This window comes from Colias croceus, chromosome 18, assembly GCF_905220415.1.
Source record: "Colias croceus chromosome 18, ilColCroc2.1".
In the NCBI taxonomy this organism is placed as follows: domain Eukaryota; kingdom Metazoa; phylum Arthropoda; class Insecta; order Lepidoptera; family Pieridae; genus Colias; species Colias croceus.
Window position 1 is genome coordinate 5,420,429 of NC_059554.1, and position 21,696 is coordinate 5,442,124.

At 30.7% G+C, this 21,696-nt stretch overlaps 1 protein-coding gene across 1 annotated transcript in view; it reads left to right on the top strand.

Moving 5' to 3' along the window:
• LOC123699904 (hemicentin-2-like) overlaps nucleotides 1-21,696 on the top strand; it is a 128,608-nt gene that overhangs the window by 17,961 nt on the left and 88,951 nt on the right. Inside the window, exons 3-4 of the mRNA XM_045646951.1 lie at nucleotides 19,066-19,141; nucleotides 19,580-19,697. Coding sequence (XP_045502907.1) covers nucleotides 19,066-19,141; nucleotides 19,580-19,697 — 194 coding nt within the window. The remainder of the gene's footprint in view (nucleotides 1-19,065; nucleotides 19,142-19,579; nucleotides 19,698-21,696) is intronic.

The following is a 21,696-nucleotide window of genomic DNA, read 5'->3' on the forward strand; positions in this document are numbered from 1 at the left end:
GGAGGAGGTTATCAATTCGGCCGGTATGTTTTTTTTTATGTATGTACACCGATTACTCCGAGGTTTCTGAACCGATTTACGTGATTTTTTTTGTTCGATGCGGGATGGTGTCGAATTGGTCCCATAAAAATTTTATTCGGATAGGCCCAGTAGTTTTTATTTTATGGGCATTTTTGCAAGTGCAAGTTTGTAGACGGTTGTTTTTAACGCAGTTACTTGTAATATTATGGATCAAATATCAGATTCGTTTGCCAAATACTCTATTAACCACTAAAAGCTAACCGCACTTTAATGAGCGATGCGGAATTGGCATCTATAATAATTTTCGAGTTACAGCTCATGTATCAAATTTTTGACTTTACAAAATAGTACTGGGAGCTTAGTAAAAAGTAGTATTATGCTGAACTGGTATCTCTATACTTTGCACTGAAAGGGTAAATCAGATGCAGCGGGCCAAGCGCGAGGGACATTGTTTTTGCTTATATCTATTCTCTTGCATCTCATGAAGTTCACTTTTAATTTCAGAACGAGCATTTTAAAGGTCCGTTTACAACGACTCTCTTTTTGCAATATTAAAAATGAGTTCAGAGTTTGTAGATTTCGTATGCAGCGAATAAAATAAGTAAGAAGTACTCATGAAAGGTTTCAAATAATTACAATAAATGTTATTCCTGATACTGATAGATTATATAGTTCATATAAGAGCTTGAGATTTTTGTCATTTGTGTTATAACGAAAGTTGGTTCTGGTAATAACTATGTGCAGCGTTGTTCAAGATATAATCTCCTACTCATAATTATATTACAATATTATTTGTTCTTTTGAAAACGTAGCAAATAATGTAAATTTGAACACTGTAAAATCTGCGCACCGTTGGGACTGGCTGCCAAGGTCTACATTCTGTTACAATTATTCATTTGTTTAATACATTATCTATAGGGCTTTGATGGTAAATTTCAATTATTAAAAAGTTCTAGCAGTAATATAATTGTACATAGAGTGTGTATTTATAAATTTCCATTGCACTTCCTAGAATACTATCTGCATAGTTGTCCGTTCCGTAGCTCGATTTATTCATTTGTTTAAAACAATAGAGAACTACGACAGTCAAAGTTATTTATTTTAAAAGTTTTAAGGTATATATTTCGTAGCGCTATTTAGTTTAAAACGTTATTCGTATGACATTTATAGTTAACTAGCTTCCGCCCACGACTTTGTACGTGCATCCCCGTTTTTCCCCGTTCCCGCAAGAATTTCGGGAAATCCTTTCTTAGGGGACGCCTACGTTATGACATCTACCTGCATGCCAAATTTCAGCCCGATACGTCCAGCGGTTTGGGCTGTGCGTTGATAGATCACTATATCAGTCACCTTTGAGTTTTATATATTATATAGATGTAAATAAAAAAAGTTCCAAAAGTCACAATCCTGTGCATAGTGTGAACACAACTTTACACTCACACAATGATCTCTGAAATGACCCGGTAGTCGCTTTGAGCGCGGGTATTGTCCAATCCTACATAGTACATACCTTGATATTTGCAGGGATCCGCGCCACCTCTCATAGAGCCTGTTTTGTTTAAACTTCGCTATACAGTCGGTTTTCAGCTTTAAATTTGTACCAATATTTCAAAAGTTATAATGAACGCGAGATTATAGTTTTTACTGTTTCGCAGTAAAACTATTTATTTTTGGACGCTACAAAATGTAATATCAAATTGTGATTCTCTGATTTTTAAGCAGTGATTTTAGTTAAGCGGTATACATTTAATTATTTTGTAGGAATTATTTGTATGCTACATAATACTTTGCTTCTTATTTTATAGGAAGCTAAAGAATTATCTAAGACATCGATACTGTCTTAATGGTGAATAATAGAGATCAGTTTATTTTAATTTGCAGAGACGGAAGAAAATTTAAACAAGGCTTTTCAGCGGGTAATTAGAGCGCAATGTTTAAAGTAAATTCTTATGATATTAAATTTAAACTCTTTATCAACGACGCGGGGACCTCACGTTACAAAGCGTTTTAATTTGTCGGAAAATTTTCTTTTTGCCTCATAAAATTCTGCAGAGCTACGTCAGCAACAAAAGAATGAATAATGACTTTAAAACAAAGTTGTAATATTCGAGAAACTTCCGCACGCTCCTAGTGGGACTTGGGAGCGCGGGTAATCTCGTGATTTGTGTTTAAATAGTTCGAAAATTAAATTACAGTCACCAATTAAAATGTTTAAAAACGAAAAACAATTAGCAGTTAAATCTTAATATTACGTCATAATTGTAAACATAAATGCGCACATAAAGGCTTAAGCTCTATACAACTTTTATACAAGCAAAACTAAACTTATGGCCTTATTTACGAAATAATTACCTGGTAGTCATTTAATATGTACTATAAAGTTTGACTGAATTCAGAAGCATATGAAACTATTTGTATATCATAATGTTACGTGAATGTCTATTGACTGAATTATTATTCATGTATAAACAAAAATGTAACATGTAAACTTCTAAAAAGTCCTTTTCCTCAACAGAACAACAATACCAAATTTTAAAAGCTAGGTAAGTGTCACGCCGGGTTCAATTGGATTTTATTTTTCTCTATGTAAATTTCTTCTACAACAATGACCTCTTGGAAAAACGACATGACTAATGAAAGCAGATTAACATAGACCCTCCGCGAGGCTTTATCGGACTTCTTTGGATTTCCAAATGCTGAATTTTATTGTGAAAAAATGTCACGACCGTTTTTGCTCTTTTCGTTGTTTTTCCTTTCCTACTTAGCGATTTTAAATCAAACACAAATTTACCTCAAATTATCTCGAAGATTTGACTCCTTTATTCCGCCGAAAAGTTGTTTTAACTGTCAAGAAACTGAACAAAAGATAAAGTGACTTCTAACTTTCTTTTATCGTTATTGATTGAATCAATTGTTAAGTTCAAATAACTAAACGGTTTAATTTAATTTAAAGAAAAATGTGGTATGGTAAATTTTAAATAAAATACCTATAGACTATATAGACATAACTTCATTAAGTAGGTAAGTAATTTATCACTATTATAGAATATTTTTAAAATAATAAAATTTTAAAAGTGTTTCAGATACCTAGTTATTATGATAATCTATGAGCTAGCGCGCAAGACCAACTTTTGTCTCCGCAACTACATATTTTGTCTCTCCCATCAACTCTATGGGGAGTTGCGTCGCTACGTCCGCGCACTTTCTTACTAGCCCACGGAGTTGATGGGAGAGACAAAATAGTTGCGGAGACAAAAGTTGCTCTTGTGCGCTAGCTCTAATTAAAAGCTAGCGCGCAAGAGCAACTTTTGTCTCCGCAACTATTTTGTCTCTCCCATCAACTAACTCTATAGGGAGTTGCGTCGCTACTTGCACGCACTTTCTTACTAGCCCATGGAGTTGATGGGAGAGACAAAATAGTTGCGGAGACAAAAGTTGCTCTTGCGCACTAGCTCTGACAATACGATGGAGATATTTTTAGTTTTATTTTGAATTTTCTGTGAATACTTAACTCCCTGTGCTCCTATTCCAAAAACAAACTTGTTCATTAAAGGAAAAGTAAAACAATTCATTTCAGCAGAAAAACATCTGATTGATCTCCAGAGTTCTCTTCTATTCACTCGTTAGTTTTATTGAAGCATTGACCATCAAGTTTCTAGAATTTCCCTCTTAAACTTTGAGAATTATACATATAGAGTAAGCTCCTTTAATATTTAAGTTCTAAAGGGTGATTTATGAGAACCATATTCTTAAAATATATACACGAATAAATATTTTTCTCTATTGTCATTTAATATTATAAGTTACTAGCTAACCCAACAGACGCGGACGTTGTCCTGTCTTCGCGCAAAATTGAAAAATAAAGTTTACATGGCCGTCCTGTTTTCACATTTACTTAATTTTTTTTAAGCGACAAATTCTTGAGTTTTTCTTTCAAAATCCTCCTCCCTCTCTCAGACAATAACTCCAGGTCCTCCAGGTCCAGGACTCCCTCATAGGTCCAGCCGTTCACGCGTGATGCCGAATGGGAAATAGGGATTAATTTTTATATGTAGAGATTTACACATACATTGGTCAACAAGGGATAACGATTTATGATGCCAATAGCCGTCCGTGTTAACTGACTGTGTCATACGCATAGACAGGCGGACATGACAATCGAATTGATTAATCAGTACCAACACGAACACTTCCATTTATACAATAATCGTAACTCTTGACCATACGAAAGAGCATCTGCCGCAAAGAATTTAAAAAGTTACCACAACACAATTAATTCAAGTGGCAGGTTCACTTCCTAAACAAAAGATGAAACTCTTTTCTGATGTTTTTATAACACAAGATTACAACACTGCTTAATTTATTCCCAAAATTTGTCTCATCGTGAAAAATTTGCGTCGCAATCGCTAACAAAAGAATGAGTAATGGCTTTATAAAACAAAGTTACACGGACGCGTATAAACTTTAAAAGCTTTCAAGGGCGTGAATTATTATCTGAGACGTCAACTTGTAGCGATTAGAAAGTGTATTTATTTATTTTAGACCGTCTCGTTGAGGCTTCCCTCCGTTTAGAATTGAGATCAGGCGCCTAATCGTGCTTCTCTAGGCATATTGTTTCTAGGCCGTTGTCTAGGTTATCGTTTCGAGGTCGCTCTTGATAACCGTCTACATGTAAATCAGAGTCTACCTATTTTTAGGCTAAACCTGCGAGAAAATGTATTCATAATTTGGAAAGCATAATAATCTTTACTTTTTAATGGAATAGAAGGTAAAGTTATAAAACAAAGCTGCAAGATGAAGTATGCAATTGCAACTATTTTAAAATCCCGTCATTTCACGTGTTATTTTTTTATTGTGAAATTTAAATGGTGTAAATATAAATTATTGGTTAAGATAGTGTTTAATTTGAAGGGCGAATATTCAATACTAAGTATGACAATAATAATGATGGGTAATATGTGTCTTTGATTAGTATAATAATATTTATTGTTAATATATTATTAAGTACCTGTATGAGTTCAACCCATAGGTTCAACCCAATCCAACGTTTTTAAGCTAGTTTGCATGTAAACATTTAAATATTGTAAAAAAAAACAATCCAATAAAAAATGAAACAATACAATTTCAGAGCTATGTAGCTTAAAAGAGAATTTAAATTTTCCATGAAAATTTGTATACATTTTTCGAGAAAATAAAAACTGGTGTTTCGGAGAATCTGTAGAGCCGCTAGTTACTGTGATTGAAGCAAAAGTTAACAACTTACAAAAAATACTAGATTTTCTGTACATTGTTTAAAACGTGAATTCACTAGCCGTACGCTACGCTATATGAAATACCAAATCAATAGTTTCAATGGAATAGTTCAAATAAATTCCCAACAAATTAAATAATTTAATCAACAATCGAATTATTATCTCAGACGGCTAAGTGACGAGTTTGAAGGTAACTAAATTGAAACATTGAATCATTTTATTAAATCAATCAGATGTTAATTTGTTTTGACAATAGTAAGAGAAACACTCTTCGTTTATTAATTTGTTTATGGTTATTTACGAGTGTTTTTGAAGTACAAGTTGTTATGATAATCTCTTCAGAATCTTTGTACATTACCTACAGCATAAGATGATGAGAGAGAATTTAGTAAAAGTTTGTTGATAAAAAAATTATATGTATAAAAAACGAATATTCAAACTACTAATAATTGAGACAGATAATCCTTATTTAGAGCTCCACTTTTTATAGTATATATTTAATAACTTAAAGTATCAAAATATCACAAAGCTGCAAGATGAAGTATGCAATTGCAACTATTTTAAAATCCCGTCATTTCACGTGTTATTTTTTTATTGTGAAATTTAAATGGTGTAAATATAAATTATTGGTTAAGATAGTGTTTAATTTGAAGGGCGAATATTCAATACTAAGTATGACAATAATAATGATGGGTAATATGTGTCTTTGATTAGTATAATAATATTTATTGTTAATATATTATTAAGTACCTGTATGAGTTCAACCCATAGGTTCAACCCAATCCAACGTTTTTAAGGCCGTGTACGCGGTCCGTGCGCTGTTTGGCTCAAATATGTGATTTTTCAAACCAGATTGTCCATCAACCACTTATCTTACAAACATATGAATTACTAATAATTTTAGGGAATTTTATTGTCTATATAGTTAGTTAAGAGTTTTTTTTCAATTAATACAGTATTTGTGAATACCATCAAGATAACTGAGCCGATGATTACTTGATTTCACTTTTAGTGTCAATTTCGAAGCTAAAAATATCTGAAATTGCTGACAGATCTAACACACATTTTTTTTTAACTAACTGCAAAAATCCTTATTAAAATAGTTAGTTAAAAGATTTTTTTAATTTGGACTCCTAACTTACGAAATTAAAATCCGAACAATGTGAATTTTTTTAGAAATTATACTCGACAAAATGATTATTTTCACCAAGATATTTGACTTAGTTGAATATAATTTATACATATTGCAATAAAAGAACGTATTACTTATAAGATAAAATTTAAAAAATCAACTAAGGTACCTCTATTATTTTTCTACAATTTTTTTTAAAGTACTATAAAACACTGCGCGCGACCCGATTAAAATCAGTCGGCAGCGAGCCTTCCCAGAGAGAGGACATGTTGCTCGGCGCTCTCCTGTGGACCTATGCTGTTCATAGTAAAAGGATAGCGCAAGCCGCGATCTATCGTAATAGATCGCGGAGATTTTGACTTGCGTTAAATTGAATAAGCGCTCTTAAGCTAGTTTGCATGTAAACATTTAAATATTGTAAAAAAAAAACAATCCAATAAAAAATGAAACAATACAATTTCAGAGCTATGTAGCTTAAAAGAGAATTTAAATTTTCCATGAAAATTTGTATACATTTTTCGAGAAAATAAAAACTGGTGTTTCGGAGAATCTGTAGAGCCGCTAGTTACTGTGATTGAAGCAAAAGTTAACAACTTACAAAAAATACTAGATTTTCTGTACATTGTTTAAAACGTGAATTCACTAGCCGTACGCTACGCTATATGAAATACCAAATCAATAGTTTCAATGGAATAGTTCAAATAAATTCCCAACAAATTAAATAATTTAATCAACAATCGAATTATTATCTCAGACGGCTAAGTGACGAGTTTGAAGGTAACTAAATTGAAACATTGAATCATTTTATTAAATCAATCAGATGTTAATTTGTTTTGACAATAGTAAGAGAAACACTCTTCGTTTATTAATTTGTTTATGGTTATTTACGAGTGTTTTTGAAGTACAAGTTGTTATGATAATCTCTTCAGAATCTTTGTACAATATGATAGCATAAGATGATGAAAGAGAATTTAGTAAAAGTTTGTTGATTAAAAAATTATATGTATAAAAAACGAATATTCAAACTACTAAGAATTGTGACGGATAATCCTTATTTAGAGCTCCACTTTTTATAGTATATATTTAATAACTTAAAGTATCAAAATATCAACAATCTATATCTATATAATTATAATATAATATGTATAAAAATGAAACTCGTTTTCCTTGGTCACGGCATCACGCGTGAACGGGTTACTGATTTCGTTAATTCTTTTTTTATTATATTCCTTAAAGTACGAGGAATGTTCTTATGGAGAGAAAACATAAATATGTACAACGGGCGAAGCGGGGGCGGACTGCTAGTGTTTAATAAAGAAATACATAATAAGTGGATATTATAAGGGTAAATTCACTTCTGAAGTTAATGTATCATTCTAGTAACTAGTTAAATAATAATAACTAGAAAGCCGATGTCAATTAAATGTTGAGAAGGGTATTTTACGATAAATTAACTGAGGTTTGATACAGTGGTTTACTCTGTAGCTGAAAATTAGGGTTTGATAAGTTTTTGTTAATATTTTAATATTATAAATGCGACATGGAATTGGATCCATCATCCGATGTAATTTTGAAATGGTTTTTTACTTTTTAAAATGAATATGCTAGTAATTGTTATTTGTATATTTTGAAACGATTTTAATAGTATACAAAATATTTAGATTTGAGGTTTTTGACACTTCCAACTTATTCAAATGTTTTTAAACTTTATTTCCTTGTACTGAAACTAACTCTATCATCGTGAATAAGATTTTAAAGTTTGCACACTAAAGAACTAATGGACCGGATCGTATCCTCGTAATACCTTTAAAAGATTTTTATTAAGGTGATGTATTTTAAATTTTATTGAAGTTTTCACCTTAATTACGGCTTAGTCGAACATTTTTAATATACATAATTGCAAACACTATTCTCAGCTGATACGTGACACACTTTGCATATTTACAAGGTTGATCTTCACTTGGGTGTTTTCTATAGGTTTAGATAATATATCTTTCGTAACGTCATTTTTCTTAATTTTATTGCTGATTTTATGAAAAGCTTGAGTATAGGTATTTTAAATGAAAGGAGAAATGCTAATCCATACTAATATTATAAATGCGAAAGTAAATCTGTCTGTCTGTCTGTCTGTTACTTAATCACGCCTTAACTACTGAACCAATTAAAATTTGGTAAAGAGATATTTTGATACTCGAGAAAGGACATAGGCTCCTTTTTACCCCGGGAAAGAGAACTATGCGGGTTTTTCTTTGACTGCGCGGGCGAAGCTGCGGGTAGAAAGCTAGTACTGTATAAATACTCTAGAATCTAGATTTTTAAATCTCTACGCAATATTTTTATTTTGAAATATTACACTATAAGTAACTTTACTGAGACTCACTCGCGGTTTCTTTTAATATTATATGAAACTAGGAACAGTAACTTATATTTTTAAACTAAGCTTTATGTAACGTTTCTATAGTGAGTCCGCTGTCTTGTTTTAGAGATAACTATATTTTATCTTTATTAAAGTCTGTATGAGCTTAAAATACTACATTCGTTTTAAATTATTTAAAATTATGTGTTCAAAGCTTTATATTATCGTTACGAATATGTATACGAGTAAAAAGTAATAAAAATAATGCTTTTCTTTATAAAATATTATTTCGAATATCAATTTTAATTTAATTCGGGAAGGCCTTAATAAATTGCATGTTTTATAAATTCAATCCATCAATCATCAGTCATTCCAACACGCAAAATTGCTTTCTAACCGACTGCGCCAGAAGGAATGTTAACGCGATTGGAGCGTAAAGCGTATCTATAGGTAGTGTATTTTTATATTTTTGGTCTATTTTATATCGAAGACAGCGTAGTAGATTTATAATGAGAAGAGAGACACTGGTGACTGAGAATATTCAAATTAAAAAATAAAACTATTCTAGAAATCATGATTTTCGACGCATGTTTCAAAAGTGCCTTCAAAAGAGCGCAGCTTGTTTTATTGAGTAAACGGTTGTAACATTTACGTATGTTCTTAATATGTAAATCAGTTTTTTTGTATACAAATTAACGTCATACAGTTCAAAATGTTTAACATTTACCATTTTACTCGCTTATACTAGATTTTGTACAGTGACATATATTGCTTAATTAAACTTACTTAAGTAAATAGAACGTCATTTCGTAGATAACCATAGAGACGACACTAAAATAGTCGGTGTAAGTCGGTAGGCAGTAAATTACGGCGACGGGGCGGTTGCAACTTTATCTCGTTTCCAACCGACCCGACCTCCGATACCTCCCGTACTAGGTTACCGGGTTAACATGATTATTCCTGCGAAATGTATGTTAAATGTTTTGAATAATTGTTTAAATCTAAGCCCCAACGTGGATTAAGGATATGACGTAGACGAATTAACGTGTGATGCTATATAATAAGTGGAACACGGGCTTAATAAGACAATTGTTAATATTATTGTGTAAGACGATGTTATGGCATTGTTATTTTGATTTGTGTAAATTCAGAAACTCGAACTTTTGTATTTTCTCCAAAGCTATTAGCTGTTTGCTTTGTTGATCACAATCACCTGAAATAACAAAAAAATAAGACAGTTATTTACACATGATTTGAATATAGGTTTTGGAAGTCCCGAATATTCCTACTTAATTTTCCAAATGTTCCAGTACTTTTGAATTTACGTAAAATATAGTATTCATGAATTTAGCTAGCATTGCAAAACTGCCTTTTCATACTTTGATGGGTGAGCCATTGATCACTGGGAACAATGCGCCCGAGCCCAGTCGTCACGGATTAAACGAGCTTTGAATACGAAAAATATTGGAAGTTCTATGACTGTATTGAATCATAGAGTTTATTTCTACCTTACACAACGGAAATATAGTCTAGGAAAACAGATAACGCGCACTGTCCTAGTAAAATTACAAACGTACAGTATAGAGACAATTATAATTTTCACGCAGTTATTGATGATGATCTAATAGGAAACAAACCAAGAAATTCTATATACATATTATGAAGACCTAATTAATATTTTAAAAATATTTTTTTTATTTCACTAAAGCAAAAACAAACAAAAATTATATAAGTACATAAAAAAGGTAACAACTCGGCCAACAAAGGGATTAGGGCAAATTAGGTATGTTTCCATTGCATTTTAAGTTATGAATATTAGTTTTTTTAACGAAGTTAGTTACAAATATTCTACAATCCCACATAAAATAGCATATCTATGTCTACATGGAATCAAGCCAATTAAATCTTACATGAAAACAGCTCGCAGCAACAAACTTTTATATTTGGCTGTGAACTTTTATTGTTGAACGTTTTGAGGAGTTTTATTTTTATTGTTGTGAATTGATCATTTCCTTACTAACGCAGATTATCAAATAAGTTGGTTTTTCGTTTATTTAAGTTGAATTATCATGTACCGCTCTTTTTAAAAGTTCTATCCAGTTCTTACAGCTTGCAACAATATATATACTATTAATTATTCCTTAGAACTCCCATTCTATGAATTACGTCACATTTGTATGTAAACAAACTAAATCTTTTCCAGATTTGACTGGAATTTGATACAGATAATGAAATGGGTTATGACCTACATTTTATTCTCCTACAACTCAAGCTAAGTCGCGATTACAAACAAGATTAGCCAAATAAACAAAATAGTTATATTCTGGAATTACAGATTATCAATTTGCCGCTTCTTTGTTTTGTAATAAAGTTGAGTTTAGAAAATAAAATAATAACACGCTCTATAAAAAAAATTATGTGTATTTATTACCAAATAACATGAGCAGCAATAAACATATAAACGTTTTCATAAAACATAATTGTCCTAATAATAAAAGTCCTTTGAGCGAATCGCAAAGAATTCCTCACAAAATAAGGTAAAATGGGAATGAAGATCAGCAATTCGGAGTTACCGCATATAATAACGGAATAATTCAATTATAAGAAATAAAAATATATAGACAACTCCATTATTTTTCAATATAGGATTTATTTTGAAATGCTCACAAAGCCTTATTTAGACAAAGAGATATATTTTTTCATTCAATATTCATTAGTAATATTCATCACTAGTTTTTGGAAAATTACTCTTTTATATTATTTATTTGAAGAAAAAATTTGGTCCAATTTTAGTATAGGTATGTGGTTTTTATTCAGCTATAACCAGTATTAAGTAATAAGCAAAACTTCATGGAAAATATGAATTAAGGTTTGTTTGCTTCCTAGAAAACATTTTACCTTTTACATAATATTGTCATATCATAAAGTAATATATGCGCTGAAAATCAATGGATAATTAATTACAGATAAAATTTTACAAGCAGAAAATATAATTTTCTTAAATGTTATTTCATTTTACGTTTTTTTTATGCAATGTAATTATAAAGAAAAACAGCGACAACTATGAAAATTATAAAAACACACGCAATTGTGAAATAATTGTATAAATATATTTTCTTTTTATACCTTTCTCCCGTTGCCTGGCAGAGATAACTGCATGGTGATAAGTCCGCCCTTTTGTGCTTTTATTTTAAGTGTTTTTGTAACCTTTATGTACTATTCTTGCATAATAAAGTGTTCAATAAATAATTAAATAAATAATTATATTTTGTCATAAGAACTTAATCCATGTCTCTTATGCTATGAAGCAGAGAAAGACAACTTAGAGATTATCGTTCAGGCGTTCCAGAGTAATATAAGTAAGCCAAATGAGCATTTTCCGCATGACAGAAAAGTGGGACCGCTCGAGCTCTTATGTTTCCCTGTCTTGTTTAATTTATACTTAGTACAAAAATATAGGAATAGATTCATGTCTCGCAACTGTATACAAACAAATGATTAAAAATAGTTTTAATACTAGAATTTTTATTTGATTTCTGTATTGGTAAAATTCATAAAATATATTTTTTGACATAGTTTGTTAACAAGTAAGCGAGTACCTACCCGATACTGGCTTTAAGTCTACAGATTTTAGAAAATATTTTACGATGCATTGATTTTTAAAATAATAGGTTATCCGACTTCAAAAAAAAGGAGGAGGTTATCAATTCGGCCAGTATATATTTTTTTATTTTTTTTATGTATGTACACAGATTACTCCGAGGTTTCTGAACCGATTTACGTGATTCTTTTTTTGTTCGATGCGGGAAAGTGGTCCCATAAAAATTTATTCGGATAGGCCCAGTAGTTTTTATTTTATGAGCATTTTTGTCTGTACTCGATGACTTAATTGAAATGTAGCAAGTAACTTTGACTCACTTCCCGGTAACCGATTGAGCTGAAATTTTGTATACGTATGTAAATTGGATAGTGATGAAACATTATCATGATATAGCGCTGATTTGATGATGGAATCGGAAGGTGGCCATAGAAACTCAGTAATATATTGACTCAACTTTATCGAGTTTGGGCTCGTTTGATTCGTGTTGAAAAATACACTAAAAAGTATTAAATAAAAATAACTGCGTTAAAAACAACCGACTTCAAAAATGGAAAAGTAAAAAATAAAAAAATATTTGATATTATTGATTGCTACATATTATTTAGATGTGCTATTTATTAAATAGGTTTGAAGTCGGTGCCAAACACTAAGCACTTAGTATTAAGCCCGTGCACCAACATCAAACCTTTTTAGTAAATAGCACATCTAAATAATATGTAGTAATTAATAACATCAAATCTTTTATATTTTTTCTTTTCCGTTTTTGAAGTCGGTTGTTTTTAACGCAGTTATTTTTATTGTGTTAATAATTTTATATACGAAATTTTCTATTTCTCTGAATAATATTTTATTTAATATTTATGTTATGTTCCGAGAAAATTTTAAATCTTAATAAATATTAAGTATTTCTGTGAAAATAAATCGTGTAGAATATCACAAAGGGCAAAAGTCAAATTTATTTCGTTTTTAATTTACAATAAAACATAATCACAAGTATTAACCTTATTTTTTCATACTACTAAAATATCATACAATTATAGAAACTATCTCGATAAAACACGCTTAAAAATACTTTTATGTATTCTTGTGCAAAAACAATACATATACAAATACAAACATTTAAAATATTCTACTTTTATTTTCTACTGTCGGAGGTTAAATTTAACTGATTAACATGTGATATACCTTTAAAATAAATTGTGGGAATACATCAACTTCTAATTTCGTAGAAAAATAATTTTGTAGTTTACACAGGTAATCCAGAATTTCAATACTAAGGGCTGATTTTTCAATCCTTGGTTAAAACTTATTCATCGAATAACGTATTAAACTACCATTTCAAAAATATATTACATTTGTCCGTATTTGACAGTATACAGGTGACATTTTAAAATGTTCGTGTAATACTTTATTGGACGGATAAATTTTAACCAACGATTGAAAAATCGACCCTAAGCTTAACCAGGAATTATGCTGGACTATCCTTTTACATTTAATATTAGTGCATACGTAAAACTTTAGTAGCTTTTTATTTGTTGAACTCAATGTATATGCGTCGTAATCTCGTGGTAAACCACTAGATGTTAAAACAGTTGTAAATAGCAGAACCTTTTATAATATTTTCTGTAAAATATCGACTAAATTTTGTCAAGTATTTCGCGGCGAAATTATCATCCATCCCTTGCGTACTCAAGAGCTATGCTGTAAAAATGTATAACTATTTTTCTGTAATAATCAGTTGCAACAGAATCACTTTAATAATTAATCCTGTCAAAACTAGTTTCCAATTAGTGTATCCATGAGTTTAACCTATGTACCATAAATTGCAAATCTTTTAAAATCATAGTCCGTCACCAAACATATCATTACGTCATAGCTTCATTAAAACCGTGTGCAATTATTAATTATGTGAAAACATTTAAACCATTACATAAATGACAAAAAGGCGTCAGTCAAAATTGTCGCACGCAGCAAATATACACTGACATTAGTGTCGACATTTGGCCGACATTTTCCAGAACAAATTCCATAACCACGTTTATCGATAACGGAAGTGAGAAGATTAACTTCGGCACGAATTTCTCATAAACGTTTCGGGGCATCGATAAGCGCAGACATCACTAATATAGATCGAGTTTGTTTATTAGTACCTTACGTGGGAAGTTTATTAAATTTATTTTGTGTAAGATATAAATGATTTGATATAAGATTATATGAAAAAAAAAAATTGTTAAAACTTGTTCTAATTGAATTAAATTACAAGTAATAATAAATACCAAGTGTAGTCTGTGATCTTATAATATTATGTTTAAGCAAAAGATGAAAGCGGCTTCACTTATTATTTGTTACTACATATAAAATACTACAATTATAAAATTAGTGTACTATTTACATTTAGTAACTGTAAAATAATTAAATAGCAAAATAAGACGATCTTCAATTGTTTTAAAAAAATCTTAATATATATAAATCTCGTGTCACAATATTTGTCCTCAATGGACTCCTAAACCACTTAACCGATTATAATAAAATTCGCACACCATGTGCAGTTCGATCCAACTTGAGAGATAGGATAGGTTTTATCCCGGAAATCCCACGGGAAAGGGAACTATTCGGGGTTTTCTCTGAAAACGCGGGCGAAGCCGCGGGCGGAAAGCTAGTAGAGTTATAGTCTGATTAATCACTTTCGCATTACTTAAATAACTATGACTGACTGAAATTCTCTCCAGACATTCGTAAGTTTATATAAAAAAAAAATTATTTAATTTTGATTCTAATAAGATTTCTTTAGAATCGATATGAAACTTCAGTCCATTACAAGCACCTCGTTGAAGCTTTTGGCGCTAAATGACCTTGTAAGCTTTTAGATTGCTTTTAGGGAATGTAGAGTGCCCTAGATTATAGTAAAATTAGATTACATTTAATAGTGTCAGCAGATAGAGTAACCAGATATTCCTGATAAGTTTTTTGATTAAATTAGTTTACTCAGCATGGTTTATAAAATTACGTTATTATTTTGCTCTTTCATTTAAATAAAAATTGTAACAACTACAGCATAACCTTAATATAAAGATAATATTATTATAATAAGATATGTATATTCAACCGCTATCTTCATAAGAGACAATTAGTAAACCGAGGCTGCTCGTGTAAATAATTACTTGCAATCATTAAACATGAATGCGACACTAATTACATTAATCTTACGTTCGCGAACTGTTAATTAATAATTTATATCGAAAAATTGCTTCCACAGCCTTAATTATACGCGTGTCGAGGTGAAGCGAAAGTCAAAACAACTATTAGAACAATTCTGGAAATAACGATTTATTCTGGAAAGCATTTTGACAAGGTTTAACGAGAGCTACGGTACGGTCAATGCGCTAATTCGGTTCGGAGCAATTAATATGTAGCTGGCAGTGAGAAAGCTTACCTGGAGGCGAGTCAGGCGTTCGGTTCGCGCACCGTAGCTCGTAGGCACTACGTAGTGAGGTGGCGATACGACGCGCGGCTCAGTCAACCGCGCGCCACGCGCTTTGCCGTACGCGTGTGCTACGAACTTTGTGACTCATTGACACGCGATAGTGCGCCAAGTGTCGTACACATGTTTGTTTACCGGACTGATAGCGCTACTTAGGTTTGTAATGAAATCAAAACTGTTCAAAAACTTTATTTTTAATGAGATTTTTATTTACTAGTAGCTGTTTGAGTGTATGCAGTTACTAGGATGTAACAACTTAAATTTTTTCTTGTTACCTTATCATTTGTATTTAATTAAAAACTTTCTTACAATTTAGTAATTAATTTCATGTTAGATTATACCGTAATTAATGTAAAGTGCGCTACGTGTTTTCGTAGCGCGTGCTACGAAAGAACAAACTATTTAAATTTATGAGTTATTAGAGATGCATTACTTACCTAGAAGCCTTTTTCCTAATATTATTTTTAAATGTTATTTTGGAACTAAAATAGAAATATTCCTAAAATATAAGCAGCATGTAAATAAACCATTCTTTGCTTATAATCAAATACATCAAAGGAACGTGACAATAAAATCAGTTTTATAAAATCATTCTAATGTCTTTTAAATTGCTGTTGTTGTTTGATTACTATTTACTATGTCATTGTTGTTTCCATAGTTGGAAATGCAAATATAATACGGCAGTCATTTATTATAAGTATATACTTAAATAAATTATTACTATTTGTCGTTGTATTTATTCTTTATTATATTTTTAACCGACTTCAAAAAAAAGGAGGATGTTATCAATTCGGACGGTATATATATATATTTTTTATGTATGTACACCGATTCCTCCGAGGTTTCTGAACCGATTTACGTGATTCTTTTTTTGTTCGATGCGGGATGGTGTCGAATTGGTCCCATAAAAATTTTATTCGAATAGCCCAGTAGTTTTTATTTTATGAGCATTTTTGTCTATAGGTATTTGTAAATTTTGCAAGTGCAAGTTTGAAGTCGGTTGTTTTTAACGCAGTTATCACTTGTTCTTTTCACAATAGCTAGTGTGACTTTTGTTTCGTAAATTAATAAGTGATATCTCCTTTCTATCTTTCTATTAACTTTATAAAGTTAATTATTGTGAGACAATTTTAATTCCATATTTAATTGTGTTAACAAAAATATTTGTTTTTATAAATTATAATAATTGCGTTTACACTTTATGCATATTTGATCAGAGCTTAAATAAAGCTTCCCGATTCATTGTTTAATTAATCACTTAGCATATAGTTATATTAAGTACCTAGTTTGTTTTTGATATTTTTCTATTTTTCATTATTTATTATTAAGAAAGAAAAATATGAATGCATCTACATATACATATATACAAAATTAGGAACAATTATCCTTCTTCAAAAAGGTTATTTTGAGTAGTTCCTTAGGTATTGTAATTGAATATACGTATTTTTTTTATAATATCGTATCAGTGTACAGTTCATCAGATCAATATTAATTATTATTTCTTTCTATAACTATTATACAAAAATAAGGAAGTTTGATAACAATTCCATAGGCATTCATAAAATATTTTAATTACTCATATCATCAATAAATTATTAAAAAAAAAAATGGTGCGAACGAGGCTGCGGGCAAGTAAATAGTTTATATTGTTTTCACTTGTATTCCCAAAATACGTTCTCTGTTTATATGTATGTTCTATTAGTATGTTAATTAACAAAATCGACATCTTTTATAACTGGTACAATTCAATAAATGGCTTCAATGCAGTAGTTCTTTAATTTATGAGTATTGTAATGTAGCTACGAGGTCATTTTGACCAAAGTTAATCTTTAGTATATGCCAGTGCCAGCCTATGAGTTGCTTCTGCTTGATTGAAAACTATTTTTGTTCATAAACTTTCAACTTTACAATGTTTGAAAGGCATGTTTATAATGTCTAAATTGACCTTGATAGCTTTTATTAGAATTGTAAACAAAAGGATTTAAAATGATTATGTTCTACTATTTTAATACTCAGATTTCCGCTTTCTTTAAAAAGTAGAGTCAGATGAAACATAAAAATAATTAATGAAAACACATTCTTGAATTTGTTACACAATACGTTAAAATAACGCGGACAACTTGGGAATGTTTAAGCCATTCTTGTTTATTTATGTGCCACTATCACAAGCTTGTTAATTTAAATTATAAAAATGATATTCTCTTTCAATAATCCATTCTGTTGCTGTCATCATACAAATACCAAAGAAGAAAATATACGATAGAAAATCGCGCGGTCAGAATTCATTTTACGCTATTACAATAGAAAGTAACCGATTCAATGTACGAGCCAGTAATTGTACTAGCGCAGAACACAATATCGAACTTCATTTTCCTTTTACGCGGCAATTCTTGACTATATTTTGCAACACCATCACGTAACATGTTTCTTAAAAGCTATACAGGGACACGATGTCTCCTAAACTACATTAGCGCTTCGGCACTCGCTCCGGGTCGTTGAGCTGCTTTGATGAAGGATTTGCTCCTTGAAAGCTTTTGTTAAATTTTTCTTAGAGAAATTCCCTCTTTAAATAAATAGAAATGGCTTACTGGCGACAGAATCGTACCGAGGTTGTTATGGCTTCATAATAGTTTCTTTAGCTTCTCAGGTTTCTGGGAACGGCCAATTACTTTAAAAGCAATTTTTGTATTTGAGACGTATTCCATTTTTGTGATGGTATATTAAACAAATGCAAAATAATATTTGTTGCAACCAGTGTCGTTAATGATATTACGTTTTTAACATTTAACGCAATACAGAACGATTTAAATATGAATGCAATGTTACTTGAATAAAATTTTTCAATTCAAATAGAATGTTAGTTCTGCAGTTGTAAAAGAAATTTCATATTTCCATACTTTGTTTTGCTATTTATTTACAACACAAATCTAGTTTTAAGATGATATTAATTTATATTTCTATATTCTTAACTAAAGCGAAACTATAATAACTATAAAGCCCTGAATTATAACGAATTCAACGCAACAAGTAATTTTAGTACATATTCATTGACAACTCTTGGCTTACACGCTCGTAAAATACGATCAAACGAGCAGCCGTTAAACTATAGGGTACAAACATCTCCGTCCATCCCTAACTAATATCAATGTATCCCTCCCATCAATTTTATATACTACCTGTCAAAATATGCGCACATAAATGAGGTACTGTATTTTGTTCCAGGTGTCCATTTGTCGTGGAGCGCGCACCGTTGCTTGAATTATTCATCGGCATATTAAGCCGGGACCCAAGCAAAGCCGTGCGTGTTACACATTACACTAAATAGCGCCAGTGTTGCCAGCATATTAAATAAACACATAACATTAATTGAATAGAATAAGACCTCATTATTTTTATCTGGTAATGATAATTGTGTGATCGCTTATTCAATTTTGCGATGGAAACGTGTCCTATAACTCTATCTGTTTTATGGTGATTCAAAAAAAAGTGCTGAATCAGAGACTATTACGACTATATTGAATGACTAAAACCGAAGCCATTATCAATAGAATAATGAAAGTAACCAAAAAGCGAGCGCGGAATGGACATTCAATTTTCGTTTTAAAAATTTTCCTACCATTGAAAACGATATCCTTTTACGTAAATTAGGCACACGGGTTGAATGTGAATCGACAATAATTAAGTTAAGTAATATATGCGCCAAAGTTTAATTAGTAAATAGTGTATATATATATAGTGGCATAACGTATATTATATAGGTGTTAAAATGGCGCTAAAGTACTTTTTAGTGATTTTGACGTCTGCTGCATTAGTGCTGGGGACGGGCGAGTGGAGTGAGGATGCTGAAGATTTAGGTAAGGGTTTTTTTGAGTTATTATTATTTATTTATTTCTATGTAATACTTATAAATGAAAAAGGTAAGTCTTCATAGTTATTAAATTATTTTGATTTATGTTAAGAAATTGAACTAAGTATTTGCCAGTTTTCATTTATTTTAATTTATTAGTATTTTATGGACATTGTGGAAATTATATTTCTTCGTACTCACCAAATTATGGAATGAATGAAGTACATGCCAATTTTTTACTGTTAAGATAGATGTATAAGTTGAGATGCGCGAGAGAATATTGATTGTTAACTGCTAACAATTTTTAAGACTCTACTAAAATTTTATATCAATATGATAATTTTATCTGTTACTTTTGTAAACCTGACATGTTAAATCAAGTATTACTATTAAATAAAAGAGAAAGAACACTTACCGAACTATTATTTCAGTGAGAATGCATGATTTCAAATGAGTAGTTAAGTCTACATAAATAGTTACCTTCAACCGTCTTTTCAAGCGATCACGCAACTTCAAAGTGAAATGAAACAAAAAATATATTACAAGCTGTTGATTCTCAGAGAGCTTTTACAATAGAGCGCCAGATCTCGCCTTAATATTCACAAGATGTGCTGTTTGCAGGTGGAGTTGATTTGACTTTATATTCTTTCTTCATTGTATTTTATCGCTACGTGCTGTCTGAGGGTACCTCTAAATCAGGCTGAATTTCTTAGACGAAATTACCTAACTCGCGGAAATATTATTTCATTTTTGTTTGAATACCAGAATATTCGCCGCACACACGAATGTCTTATCGTGAGTTTTTGTTACACTTCATTGTGCCAAAATGATAACAAATAATATAAAATACAATAGAAATACTAAGAATATGAATAAGTACGTGAATTGTTTGTAAAATAATATGTTTTCATTCTTGTAGAAGCGTTATTTACCTATTTATTGTGATGTTCCTTCAATCTTACATCACAAAATGAAAATTCGATTTACATATAAACAATATTAAGTACTTATCTTTTAAAGTGAAACTTTTTTAACATCGTCTCAAACTTTTTGGTCTGTGTAGCGCATGACGCGTGACGCACGATACGTACGTTAATTATCGTACAAATACGATAATTTTTAGTTAAATGTCTATAGTGTGAAAAAAAGTTTCACTTTTACCGTGGTTTCATAAAACCACACATTTTTTTAGTTGTGGTTCAAGATTTAAAAAAGTCTTAAAATAAAACCATCTAAATTAATTATAACATGATTTCTGAATAAGCAACACAAACAAACAATTTAAGAAACCAGTGGACTATAACATAATCCAGCAATTAACACGACATTCCTTGTTGTGTATAATCATGAAAAATTAGCTCAGCTTTAAATGAAGCGGCCTTATTAATCATAAAAACTCGTGCAGTGAACAGCCCTAAACAGTGAAATAAACAAAGGCGGAACTATTTAAATGTTTATTTTCGAAACTGCCGGTTTCAAACAAGAAAACTTTGCATTATTGTCGTTTTAAAACAGAACAATCTTTGATCGTTTCGCTTTCCAGTATTTTCATACTCTTTACTGGTAGGAACTAAGAAGGCTTCTTGCAGGAAACGAGTTGGCATATCGCCAATTTCTTTGTCTTGTTAAGGCTTTTTAAATGTCAGTGAGAATGTTTCCATTATGGAATTAGTTTAAACTTGCCTATTTGTCTGTCTTAAGTCGCACTTATGAGTTTTTGTTTTAAATTGGATAAAAACTTTAAAAAATTCTAAATAAGTAGCTTAGTAGTTCTGCCTAATTAGGCATTCCACGATTTTACCAATTAAAATTTTAAAATTTTTAATGAAATTTTAATTGATCACATCTTTGAAACAAATATAATTTAAAGAATACACCGCTTGTGCTTTTACAATATTATTTACCTTAAAACTTTAAATTAACCTAATTATATTACATGGCCTTTTATCAAATATTTTAATCACTTATACATACCGTTTCTTGTATTGTATTTTACAAAATCATAT